General features: G+C 31.0%; 1 protein-coding gene across 2 annotated transcripts in view; it reads right to left on the bottom strand.

The window, feature by feature from the left end:
- Positions 1-14,584, bottom strand: part of dikar (CECR2 histone acetyl-lysine reader dikar) — a 63,225-nt gene that overhangs the window by 39,745 nt on the left and 8,896 nt on the right. For both annotated transcript variants that reach the window (XM_072529518.1, XM_072529519.1), the window contains exon 4: positions 1,518-1,767. In XM_072529518.1, coding sequence (XP_072385619.1) covers positions 1,518-1,767 — 250 coding nt within the window. The remainder of the gene's footprint in view (positions 1-1,517; positions 1,768-14,584) is intronic.

Genomic DNA, 14,584 nt, shown 5'->3' with positions numbered 1-14,584 from the left:
TATTCTACAATTGGCGTTTTATTTTATCATTATTCGATACAATTCAGCATCCCGACCTGAAGAGGGATAAGTGCCTAGGGTATTTCGTGCACTAATACACGTATACGCTAGAGCAGAGCGTACGGTATGGGAGACAATTTTACCGTTAAGTTACCCCCCCATGGTGCCCAACTATGGATTAAAATCCGAACCTGCGACTCAGTTCCTGATTCACAGAAGGCAACAAGCCATTGACTTCAACATGGGTTGAAGTCAAGAGAACAGTGGGGAGAACCACGGAGTGTTAGAAAGCTATACTCTAATACTCCGCCATCGAGCTCTACAGCAGACCTGATGCCTTCCGTGTAACAGATGTCTCAACGAGCCAGCCTTCTGAATTTATTTTTGGACTTTTTTTTAAATGACTATTTGTCGTAATAATTCTACTTATTTTTCGTATTTTAAACTGCATTTTAAACTTGCAATTTAGGGCATGTAATGGAACATGGAACAAAATGACCCAGCTAGAAAAACGCTCCTTGATAGACCCATTGATCAGAGAAGAGGAAGACCCAGAACAAAATTCCTTGATAACATCAATGAGGACATCAGAAATATGGGAATACGTGCTTAGCGGAGGAAGGCGATGGATAGGGACGACTGGAGAGAAATTCTTAAGGAGGCTAGGACCCATGCAGCGTTGTAAAGCCAGACTGATGATGAAATATCTGCTTCATATGCAGTATTACCAATGGTTTTTACGCAAGATTTACGGAAACTCAATTTTGCTACAATTCTACTGGTTATTGATAAAATCACCTTCCCAAGATATGGCACTATGAATTTTATAACAGTGTACGTGCTGATGAAAATTCACCTGCCACAGTTGAAGCATTAAAGCATATTCTGGCAATTTTCCTTTACTCAATGATAAATCATATCTTACTTTTCTGGAAAAATTCCCTCCAGCTCTTTTGAAAGAGCCATTTATCGGTATTAGAAAACATATTTTGTTCATATATGATAGTGCTGCAATATTAATAAAGGAATTTTTAAATAATGACTGTCCCCCTTTGTATAGATCCCCTTCCTATCGAATGGTCTGTTTTTCTAGATATGAAGGGGCACTATACACCGGTGGCTCCCCGTGGGAAATAATCCCATGGATTTTACTCTAATAGCATATTTAAAATCGTTGGTTTACAAAAACTAGATTGTATATTTAGTAAAACTACAAAATTGGATAGTAGAAGGCTGTAATATTATTCCCAATAATGCTATCTCCAATAAATCGAGCAATTCGTTTTGAACACGTGATTTGAAATGTATAACTAGAAAAAAATGGTAATTTTTTATGAATTTTAGAAACCAGTGGCCAATAAATTTTAGTTCAGTCAGAGCTCATTTAATACAAAAAAATTCAATACCTCGATAAGGATAAAACCTATCACACATGTTTACAGGCACTTTTAGTTTTCGTATCGGTACAATATTTCATATTATTTTATATAATATATAAAAGTTATTCATTTACTAACCTTTTTTTGCTTTTTTACTCCTTGTACCTGCCATTTCATCTACTGAGGTCTCACTCAAAGCATCACACTCCTTATTCTCCCTTAATTTAATACGCCTTTCGTAAGCCTCCTGCCTCCTTGTCTCTAAATCTTTCCTCTTTACCTCTGCCTCAGCTTCCTTAGATTCCTGCTCCTTCCGATATTGATTCAAAAAACTATTTTCTTCAATCACTAATGGGCATGCTTCTTTTTTCGGATCTTCCTCTTTTTCCTGTAGTGAAAAATATAGTAATAAAAATTTGCACTAAATATTAAGATAAGATTTTAATTGTTTTATATTTTAAAAAAATGTTATTTGATGTTTATCTCAAATATCTACCTAGATCTAGAATGCACAGTGGATTTATTTTTTTAAAATTATCAAATATTTATATTTGTCAGTCTTGAAACTACAGTTGCTCTATAAGATTACTTGTTTATTGTCTTGCCATTTGGTCATGACAGAGCTTGATTGATCACAAAAAACTCTAGTTCATCTCTAGTCTTTTGCCATAAACTGTTTCAGTATGTTTTTCCAATAATCTAATAACCACCTCAGTTCCTTCTGCTAAACGGGAATAGGTCTCTCCCATTTATCCCTCACTTATGTTGTCTTATGTTTACTGTCTTGACAGCATTGGAAGTGCTGACAGTTTGCTTAATCATCACTCCATCTTTTTTCTGGAAGATTGAACTCTTAATTTGTTTCGGTATATGGCCTCCAGCGTCCAACCTCTTTGTTAGATCTTCATCTTCATATATCTTTGGTTATATCTAGTCTAGCCATCTCCATTTTAGTTCTAGACCATGTTTGACGGTATTTGCTATTTTGATTTTGCTCTTTAACCATTCATTCTTCTTTCTGTTTCGCAATATATACAGCATTTATCTTTCCATAGCTCTTCTACAGTCGTGAAAATTAAAGATTACCCATGAACGATGATATTAAGCACATATTTTGTATTTGCTGTCTTTTTCAATAAACAACAAACGAAAGAATTAGATTATTAAGTGTTGTATACTAAACAAAAACGTTATCCAAAACATACGCAGTTACACATTTCTAATTGACAGAGTGAGACGGCGATACCATTGTTAAAAGTAGTTAAATTAATTTAGTAGAACATTTAAACTCCCACTTTACTATTCTGTCCTTTTAACGTAATTCTTAGAAAAACATTCAACATTAGTAGACATAATGATTGTATAAACTACTATTCGAGTAATCGTACTAGTCTACTATAATCTGGCGGATTCTATTTCCATTATAACTGGTTCCACTTTCAAAGTTCAAATTGTTTTGTTTACGTTTGTGTTAGGATAGATTTGGTAAGGTTTGTAAATTTTAATAATCAGTCGTATTTACTTGAACACAGTTCTTTTAAGAGCTATTTTGATACTATATTGTATTTTTCGTTTGTGGTCAATAAAATTTGTAAGTACTCACCTGTCAATATGGTTAACTCACTCATAAAAAAATAAATAGCTATATAAGTATATTTTTACTATTGTGTATTACTATTTTATTGTGTATATTTTTTACTATTGTGTAGGTATTACTCTATTTTGAACTCATTTTAGGATCAACGTAATTGTATGGTTTTGTTAGTATAATGGATAGTAGAAAACGAGTACATAACATCCTAAACCTAGCTTTGGCAAGCGCAGGGGCATCTACCAAAGATTTACTTTTGGTAAGTACCTATATATCTAATATGGTAAGTACCTATCTAATAAATGTAGATTTATGGGCATCGAAGTGGGACAAGAAACTCTGTATACATTGTTGTTTGCAGATGATCAGGTGGTGGTTGCAACCGATGAGGAAGATATAAATTATATGAATCGAAAATTATTTGAGGAATATGCCAAATGGGGGCTTACTGTAAACATAAGCAAAACAGAATATTTAAAAATTGGAGGAAATACCACAGATCTGAGGCTTGAAAACGCAGTCATAAAAGGCTGCAACCAGTATAAATATCTAGGAAGCATCATATCAGCAGATGGCAGAGTTAAGATAGATGTACAAAACCGAATAACCCAAGGGAAAAAATGCATCAGAATACTGAATTCATTACTGTGGTCTAATAAAATAAAGATGCATACCAAACTTCGCGTATACAGAGCAATTGTAGAACCAATTACTACATATGGTGCCGAATGTTGGACGATGACAAAGAATGAACGAGATAAAGTAGACGTCGTGGAAATATTATTATCTTAGAAGGTCATGTCGAGTATCGAGAATGGAAAGAATCAGGAATGAGGAAATACGAAACCGTACAGGAATTAGAGATACTCTTTCAGATAGAATACAAGGAAGGCAATTACAATGGTATGGTCACGTGATGAGAATGGAGGAGGAGCGGTGGCCAAAGAAAGCCTTAATGTATGTTCCGCCAGAAAGAAGGAAAAGGGGAAGACCACCAAATTCCTGGAGAAGAGAAATTACAAAAACAATGCAATCTAGAGGCTTAGAAGAGGGAGATTGGAGAGATAGGAAAAGATGGAGGCTGAAATGCGGGAAGCGGCAATCGCCGTAGGACCCCCGTTATATGATGATGATGATGATGAAGTACCTATATATATGTCTAATATTTTTAGTGTTTCTAATACTATATTAGTGTCTGATGTTAGTAACTACACATAACTAATTACTGTTTTGTTTTCAAGGAGAGACCGTGTCCGATGATAATCTTTCCATGACATCAACTGGGACTACTACAATGACGATAAAATCATTATCATTGGTCCAATAGCTGACAATTTTTTTATGGATGAGTTATTCGCTAATCTACCTTATTCCGAAAACATAAAAGATGCTTTACCAGGATCAGACATCGAAGACGTTGATCCTACTAATGATCAAAAATCATTTTAACTTTTGATATTTTTGTAATAATTCTGGATTTGATTTCATTTTGAATTGTTTATTTAATAGTGTACCTTATGTTTGATTGCAACTTTGACAATTTGTAACATCCATTTCTTATTATTTAGAATATACATACTAATAAACTACTAAAAAAATCAATTTGATTTTATTTACTTCCTCTTTAACCCATTATACCCCAGCGTCCTATTTATAGAATATATTATACTAAAAATGTTATTGTTTAAATTTAAAGAAACAATTTACCCTCTATATTTTTGACTGTAATAAACTGAATTATAAATTTTGTTTGATTATAACATCCACTCAATAAAAAAATATAAACATTGGACAAATTTGTTGACCTTATCTTTATTTCATTCAATGGGATGTTATTATTGAGTAAGGGTTTTTAAAACCAATAGTCATAAATATATCTAGAGAATACACACTGCTGAATCGTCACCATAAAGTATTATTTTACTGTTGTATAAATAGGTCATTGGTATGTATTTAATTTACTTATCAAAATTGCTAACACTTTAGCAGTATGCCAAGAAATTAGTATTTTTTCAAATAAGAAATTTATACATTTCACTGATAATGCATGTCGTATAAATAAAGACGACAGAGATTACAAGCAAGGCCTGTTATTAATATGATAATTACTGTATATTATATTTTTTAGTTTTCTAGTTCAACCATTTTACCTGTTACAAATCATGAATGCTTTTCGGATAAGTTACATTTCTTAAAAAACAGTCAAAAATGTACCAGGTTTAGTAAATTTTACCAGTTTCAATAATAAAAATCAATCACCTTCGGTATTTTTTTCCAGTTGAAAGTAAAAAAATATAGTCGGTAAGTAAGTATTTCATGGTTGCGATTTAGCAGAAAATATTACTAACCGACACTATTTCATAAACTATTAAAAAAAATACATAAAATAGTCTTCAAATGACAGTTTATAAAGTATCTAAACTGCATTTAAAGTTCGTTGGAATTATTACAATATAACCACTAAATCATGTTTTATGAATTTTTTTTTCAAAATTTTAAACTTTAAATCGCTCTAGTGTAAAGTTAGCCAAATAGCGCTTGCTAATTTTTGCCTTTCAGCCGTTGATATTATTATTAAAAAAACAGGTTCCTTAAAACGGACTACAATGTCACATGATATTTTAATCCTTTTTCTATAGGTAACCTTATATTTATATAAAACTTGACTATTTAGAGGTATAACTTTCTGGGTAGAAATAAGCGATTTATTTTACATACATAAATAAACAAATTTAAAACCCATTACGCCTAAATCAGATAATACTTTCCAATGGCTCATTAAAAATTTGTTGATGTAAGATCAGACATTACAGAACTTTCTTTTTGTATTTTTGCGACAGACTTACTTGTATTGCTTGCTTGTTATGCTGTTCTGAGTCTGTTTTGTTTTTTGGTTTTTGTTGATCCTGATGTAGGACCTCTCGTACTTTTCAGAGTGTAGTAGTTGTATTCATAGCGGTGCTTAAATAAAATAAAATGAACAATTTGAAAGAAAATCAAAAACAGTCAAAACATGGAGTTTATCTCCATAAGAATGGCGTTTAGTTCTGAAAGTGGAAAGTTATTTTAATTTGGAAAAAAATAACATGCGTCATTGATATTTGATATGGCAGTTCAGAAATGCACGTGTGATGCGTGCGATATCTCAGAGAGGACATTCCAGAGAATTAGCAGCGTGATTCAGGATGAAATAAATAAAGTATGAGAAATCGTGGACATCCAAAAACTTCAGATTTGTCTCACTCAATTAAGTTTACAATTAAAAATAATTATTTACATGTATAAAGCTATAGAAAAGCCAATAAAAAGTGCTGTGTTACAAAAAATAAGGGGTAAGGAATTGTGTAATATTAGTTTAACCAGTTTGACTGCTAAAACATTTAGGTTTTCAATATAAACGACAAAAATATTGAGTGAACTCTCCAATGTTGTATCAAAACTGTGGCATTTTTAAAGAAAATAAATAAACATAACATAACGTATACATAAACCTCTAATAATCCGAGACAAAGTTGTATTTTTAAATGAAACTAAGATGTTCGCTAAAGGAAATATGAAGAAATCATCCTAATAGCAAGATGGCACCATGAACTGATATTCCCCTAGCAGTTCTGGCAATTGTAAAAGATCGCCAGTTTAATATGCATGTAAATATTTTTAAAGAATTTGGGGAAGGTTTGAAGACAATTTGAAAAGAGCGACCAAGAACTAAAGGTAGCTAACAGAAAAAAAAATAATCACACTGACATATTTTTTAAAAGCTGATTTAGTGAAATGGTTACAAAATTCTAAAGATATTTGTAGAAATCAACCAAATGGCTCTTAAATATGGCCATGAAGTTCTTTGAATTGCGCTCTATCATTGCCACTACAATACAATTGGGTTGGTTTGGGGTATAGTAAAAAAAATACTATGATAAGTATGCATCCAACAAAACAGTGACGCTGGGTTTCTATGGAAGAATTGTTAGAACAAATAAAGACAGAACAGTGGCAAACTAGTATTAGACATACAGAAGATCTAACCTTTGAGTCCTTTCAAATTGAGCATGTTTTGGATAAGGTGTGACCTACAAGAATTATTCGCTTAGATAATTCAGATAGTGATGACTCGATGGTGAAGTATGAGATACTGAATATAAGCATATTCATTGGGTGATGTCTTACATTGAATAATAGGCAATATTATTCACTTTACACCAATGTGCAAATGCAAAGATCACCATAAATATTAATAAATAAAACTGATCAATTTATCTTTAGTTTAAATTTATTTAGTATTCTTAATTTTTTTATATAAAAAACAATGTGAAGAACAATTAGACAACACACTGTTTGGATTTAGATGTGCAATGAGAACAAGAGAGGCATTGTGCGCAATGACGTTACTATTACAAAAATGCAGGGAATATAATAAAATCGTTTTCATATGTTATATAGATTTCCAAAAAGCGTTTGACAGAGTTTAACATGGTAAACTCATACATGCATTGAAACACATACATCTAGATCCCAAGTAAAATCAAACAGCAGTCATACTGGAAGATAATGCAACAAACCAAGTAGAAATCAGACAGGTAACTAATATTTTTAATTATTTGTTGAATTTGTAGTATTTATTGTAATTTGTTATTGATTTTGAGAATAAATTAAAGGTTTTTCGTAGGAATACAAAGTTATATTGAAACTGACAGTGAACATACACAATATTCTTGTATACTTTTATTGACTTTTTTTGTTGTTAAACATTTTATTGCTTTCAATTTGTTATTGATTCATTTTCTTTTGTTTATATGTAAAAAAAATATTTAAGTTTTTTTATACCTATTAGGTTACCTATTTGAAAAAAAAAAAGATATATCTATCTATATTTCAGGAGGCACTATGGGAAATAACTGAAAGTGTAAGGATTGGAGAGAGCATCATTAATAACATAAGATGTGCAGATGATACTGCAATCATGCAGAAAATATGGACGATTATGAAAAATCATTAACAAAAAAAGCAAAAAGATGGGACTACCAATGAATATAGAAAAAACCAAATACATGGTGATCTTGAAAACCCCTGTTGACAAGATACATTTCACATTAGAGGGTAAACCGTTAGAGAGGGTCGACAAGTATAAATACCTCGGAGCAATTATAAACTCACAGTTAGATCAAGATGAGGAGATAAAGGTCAGAATTGAAATAGCTCAAAAAGGATTTATAAAATACATGTCAATTTTTACAAATAAGAAGTTGAGTCTGGCTATCAAATTGAGGTTCGTCAAATGTTATATATGGTTTCTACTGCTACATAGGGTAGAAGCTTAGACTCTAAAAGCCCAATCTGTAAAAAAAATTGGGGTATTCGAAATGCGGCTATATAGGCGTATTCTTAAAATTCCTTGGACTGCAAAAGTCACAAACAAAAAAAGTTTTAAGACGAATAGGACATGGCAGAAAGCTTATGAACAGAATTAAAATATGAAAAACATTGTATCTGGGTCACATATTTCGAAACAATAGATACTTTATGATACATATCATCGTGCAAGGAAGAGTTGAGGGAAGAAAGGGCTTGGGAAGAAAGAAGAAATCTTGGCCGAGGAATATCAAACATTGCAATAACCTCAGTGTTGAACAGATATTTCACGTTGCAAAAGATAGGGAAGCATTTAAAGAAGTGATTGCCAACCTTCGTTAGAAGATGGTACAATAAGAAATATTCTCAATTAGTAATTAGTATTCAATATAGTGTAGTAAACTAGATGATTACTATTTTTAAAATGTCATTAACAAAAAAAATTATATTGTATGTAATAAATTATATATAAATATTATATTCATTTCATTTGGTTTTAATAGAACAAAATACAACCTTAATGTAAAATATATGAAATTAAATCATTTAACTTTCAAACTAAATTTTAAAGTAATAACTATTTGAGAGACAATAATCATCGCTGAATCCCAAACCGGCCATCTAAGATGGTTTGACTATAACATTATTTTAAAGTTTGGACCTGGAGGGTAGAATCTTATACAATGATAATTTATAATCCAGCATTTCTTCAGTGAAAGCTTTGTATAAAAGACATAAAATATTACAGACAAATCAAGTGGTAATTTAAGAATAGAATAGAAAAGAAAAAATTAATTTTTGACTGAAATCTAAAAAAGGTATAAATATTAGTGACCAAATGTCAACTGTCTTAAAGCATTTACAAGAAAGTCACTAAATGGTATACAAAGCTTTATTTCATGCAGTTTTTTAGTCTAGAAGGGTACTAGTCCAGTCAATGGTTAACCCTTAACTGGAGACGTGCCGTCTGACAGACTACAGCATAAAGAATTTTTAACACTCTGTACAAATAACTCCGCCTATCGGCACATCACTTCATATATTTTTTATTCGTTGACTATATTAGTGACCCGACTTAGGTAAAGAAATACGCATATTTGGAAAAATAACCGAAAATCAGTTTTAGTTAGTCTGTTAGACGTCACGTCTCGGTTCAGGTTACATTTTGTTTCATTGAAAACGTCGCCTATTTGTTACAATCATAGTCGGTCCATAAAAAAAAATCTGTTTTACCGATGCTGATTTTGAAGATACAGCTTTGAAGTGGTTTGATGAATTAGATAGTGACGCTAGTGATGTTGATTAAGTAGAAGATGATGTTTATTTGGAATCTGATAGCATATAAATAGCATCTCATAGCGTACATGCATACATACTGCACCAAAGTTACAAAAACAATTCTAAAATTCAAGAAACATCTGCTTTTGCTAAAATATTAGCAAAACAATTAGTAGAAGATCATATGAAGCGAAGAATGGGTAATTTTCACGTACCGCGGCTAATTCGTGCTAGTATAGCGAGGATTCTTGGAATTGCTGAGAATAACCAAGTAGATGATAACGAGCCATTAGTACTCGAGAAGCGAAAAATATGTTATTTGTGCCCTCGCAAGAAGAACCGTATGACAAAATACCTTTGTGGCCGATGTAGAAAACCTGTCTTCAGTGTACGAAACCAATTTGTACCAATTGTATGTAACTTTTACAGTTGCTGGACATTTTTTTCAACATCAAAATAATTTCGCGAGTTAATTTTTACGTAATCCAGTATGTGTTAGTGCCTTTCTTATAAAAAAAGCTTACTTGATGTATATTTATTTTTTCACTGTAATGAAAAGTAAAAAATGTGACTGTCACGAACTGTAAATGATTAGCTCTTAGAAAGTCGTAGTTATTTTTTTATACTCTGACAATATTTTGAGTTTCTTTACTGTGTTCAATTGCAACTACAAACAGCTTTTAGAGTACTATCAAATATATTAAAAAAGTTTGTAAGTTTAGTTCTTATCCCCTCTCCTACATTGTAGTCTGTCAGACGGCATGTCTCTCTGTGTGTATTAAAATAGGGTCTCTCCAGTTAAGGGTTAATATTCATGATGAAAATATAGGAAATAAGAGAATATCAAAGAGAAGCATTCAAACCTTTATAAAATTGGAAGGTGAAGGTGACAAACTGAAAAAAAAGTATTAGATGCTATAAAATATTACTGTAATTGCTTTTGGGAAGGTAACAAAATGAGAAAAGTAATTAGCAATTGTACAGACCAGCCAGGATATTGTTTATCGTGTTTTAACAGAAACCATAAAGATTTGATTACTCAAGTTGCAAGCAGAAAAATATAACATTTTTGTTTAAAAACTTTGTATCTGACAAAACCTTACATTAAGGATATTATTGCCAATATTTAATTCACATGATAGAGTTAAAATAAGTTTTAATGATAGAGATTAAATTTATTACTTTTAAACACGAAATTAATCATTGAAACATTGGATATTATTGTTATGTAAGTTACATTTTGTAATATGTAGCCTACTGAAGGAACTTTTTTTGTTGTATTAAAATTAACAAACATATTATCAAGTTAAAAAAGGATTCTAGAAGAAATTACTGTGCTCTAAATTTTATAAATGCTTGCTTATAGAAAAACATAAAATACTTAATAGTTAGTGATCAATATAGTTTTAGAAAAGGGTCTAAAGCTATTCAGGAAATTGTGAGAGATACTAGTGGATGGCTTAGAGATTTAGTTCATTATAACTTATACTTATCCAAAGCCTCTGATTGACTCTTTCTTCTAGATAAAATATATAGACTTCAAAGTTCTATAGTAGGGCTCATTAGTTATTATATACATACTTAAATCATATAGGTGCATATTTCAATACATGTTTCCCTCTAAATGTGTATGTTTTTAGATGACACAACACTAAAATGAATGTAATTTAAAAAATTAATTACAGAATGATGGTTTTAAAGTCAAAAACTGGTTTCTGCATAAGAAACTAACACTAAATAGACAAAAATCAAAACAAAATTTTTAGTCTATTTTGAACACATATTGTAGGATATATAAAACCACTAGGGATATTTTTATGTTATAATTTAAACTGGAGTATTCAAACCCTCATTCAAGTATTACTAGTGTCATAATTGTGATACCCAATTTGGTTATTTGGTTCCGAAAAGTACACTCATACTATTTTGTATTACTTCACAGTCATATGGAGTAATTTCCTGGGATGACTCTTGCCATAATAAATACTGGTACAAATGAATACTAACAAAATTCAATTCAATGGTTGCTTCCAATTCTTCGATTATGGAACAAGATATAAAAATCTGATTAGAGCATATTTTAGGCTTATGAAAAGCAGAAGTAATTCAATTGATACTGATAAAAACACTGTTTTTATCTTAAGACTGAAGATCTAACTACAGCTTTTTTAACATTCTTAATAGTGCTATATTAAAAGTGCTAATATCTGTGATGTTTCTTGAAATTCACAAACAATTTCCTAAGAGTGGCCCAAAATATCTTTGAGATGCATAAGGTATTTGCTGCATATGCATAGATTATGCAATCAACATGAAGAGTGGGTTACCAAGTTAGGGAACATCCATAAACTATGTCATAAAAAATTTGGATGTTTTAATATCCTACCTCCCCTTTGTCATAAAGTGTTGTTTAAAAACATTTGGGATAAATTTTTTTATTATTGTGGATTGCGAAACGGGCTATACACTTGATCTACTTATATACACAGGTGCTACAACAGAAATAACAAAGTTCAACGAAAATCTGGGAACTTCTGGCATCATAGTAATGATTTTGATGGAGCCTTATTTCGACAAAGCACATCATCTATACACAGATAATTGGTATGCAAGTCCCATTCTGTATCAGAGTCTTTTAGAAAGAAAAGTTTACTGCTGTGGAACAGTGAGACCAAATAGGATGTTCATGCCGAATTTTGAAAAAATTGAAAAAGGTTCGGTTGATTATTTTTCAAACAAAACTTTACTGGCTTGGAAATGGAAAGATAAAAGAGACGTCCATATGTTATCTACAGTCCACAGCAATAAAATAAATACTCTGACAAATAAAAAAGGTGAACAAATTCAGAAACCAGAGGCGATTCTTGAGTATAATCAAAATGGGAGAAGTAGACAAAACGGATATGCTACTGAGTACCACAGCAAGTGTAAGAAAAACAGTAAAGTGGTATAAGAAAGTGTTTTTTCATTAACTAGATTTAGCAGTGCTGAATTCCCATGTGATATATAAAATGAAAACAGGAAATAATATTCCATTATTGGACTTTCAGGGGAATTTAGTCAAATTGAGAATGAAAAATACAAAAAGGTGGCACCTAGAAGTTCTACTATCAGTAGACCTCAAAATGGTCACAATCCATTACAACATATTAAAAGACATTTTTCTTCAATTTATCTTAACAGGTATGATAATAATAAATAAATCTGATGACAAGCTGTGTGTTGTTTGTGCAAAGCAGAATAAAAGAAGAGAAACAGCCTATATGTGAACCATGTAACATAGCACGATGTGTTATTAGATGCTTTGAGCGATATCATAAGGTTCTAAAATTTTAATTTTTTTGTGCAATTTTTTTTCTTGTTAATAAAATATATTTTGATGATATTGATTTTGATTTGCTTCTCAAAAATTATTTATTTTCATAAATATACTTATAATAATACTAAATATATATATATATATATATATATATATATATATATATATATATATATATATATATATATATATATATATATATATATATATATATATATATATATATATATATATATATATATATTGTTGTACTTTTGAATGTCCATAAGCAATAAAAAACCGATATACAAATTTTATTACTTAAATAAAAATTAAAATTATTGATATTTCATAAAGACACGGGCATATGAATTTTCAAACATCCTGTATAAGACAAAATATGTAGTTTAAGTTGTTCGAAGAATTGTTCATTAGGCCTCAGAGACAAGACTTTCAAATATTATCGATAAGAAATTTAAATAAGTCGGTTATTGTGAAATGGTTTTACCCGGAATAAAAGTGTATATAGAAAGTGTTGAACAATGGACCGGGATTTGCGGTGGTTTTCTCCCCGAAAGATTATATCGGTAAAAGTTTATTAACAAAAGACATTGAATTGAGAAACAGGTATCGTTTGTAGCTATTAGTAAGAAATATTTGTAAAGTAGATAGATTTAGTTAGAATAATTAAAGAAGATTTGTTTTCTGGAATTACCCGAATGACGTTTTATAGAGAGAGTTGGGTGGTAACGATATACTCACAAGAGGTGGATGATTTTTATTGGTCAAATTTTGAATGCAAGGAGGTTTGGTTTTGGCTATGAGATAGGAGAGAGAAAAAAAGGTTGGTTAGTCAGTTTTCGTCGTCCAAGAAGGAAGGAGCTTTGTGATTTGTGTTTGTTTGAAGTCCCGAAGACGTAATTTACCGGGTGTGTTTATTTGCGGTGGAAAAGCTGACCAGTGTGAGGAACGGGGTACAGAGAGATAGAAAACCAAAGGGCCTAAGAATATTAATAGCAGACGAAGCCGGAAACATTTGGAGATACAAGGACAGATAGGAGAAAGGTGTACGTCATCTGGACCACAATAGGAGCAGAAGCAGAGAAAGGATTTTTTTGTTGTGGCGTGGCCATAGAATTGCAACGGCAGAGAAGGAAAGGTCAGTCAAATTTCATTAGAGCCGGAGTGTGATTTTCATTTATTAATTAAGTAAATTGAATAAAAAATAGAGACAGTTAATTTTGCGATCACTAAAAAAAAAAGGAATTATAAAAAGAGCTTAGTTATAACACATATTAAAAATCAATGTAAAATAACATTTGGGTCCATGATAGAAAACAACTTCTCATATATTTAAAGTTAGTATATTGCAAATATTACAGGATTGATTGTTGTATAAAATTTCATTAAAATAAAGGACATCTCACATATAGTTCAGTTGAAATTCTATGTATTTTATTCAGGTCATATTACCTATCCCGATTAGGACGCCAATTGGAAAATATTTTGAATCCACGATCAAAGGTAAATCGTACAATTTAAATAGCCTGAGATTGTAATTAATTAATGCTGATTTATTGTGATTAATTGGAGATTAGTTCATTTAATAAATATAGACAGGATTTTTCCTAAGTAAGCAATATAATACAATTTAAATAGCATAACAAAATGGCCCCCAACGTGTAAAGC

This window comes from Diabrotica undecimpunctata, chromosome 4 (assembly GCF_040954645.1).
Source record: "Diabrotica undecimpunctata isolate CICGRU chromosome 4, icDiaUnde3, whole genome shotgun sequence".
Taxonomy (NCBI): Eukaryota; Metazoa; Arthropoda; class Insecta; order Coleoptera; family Chrysomelidae; genus Diabrotica; species Diabrotica undecimpunctata.
This window is presented reverse-complemented; position numbering and strand designations above follow the sequence as displayed.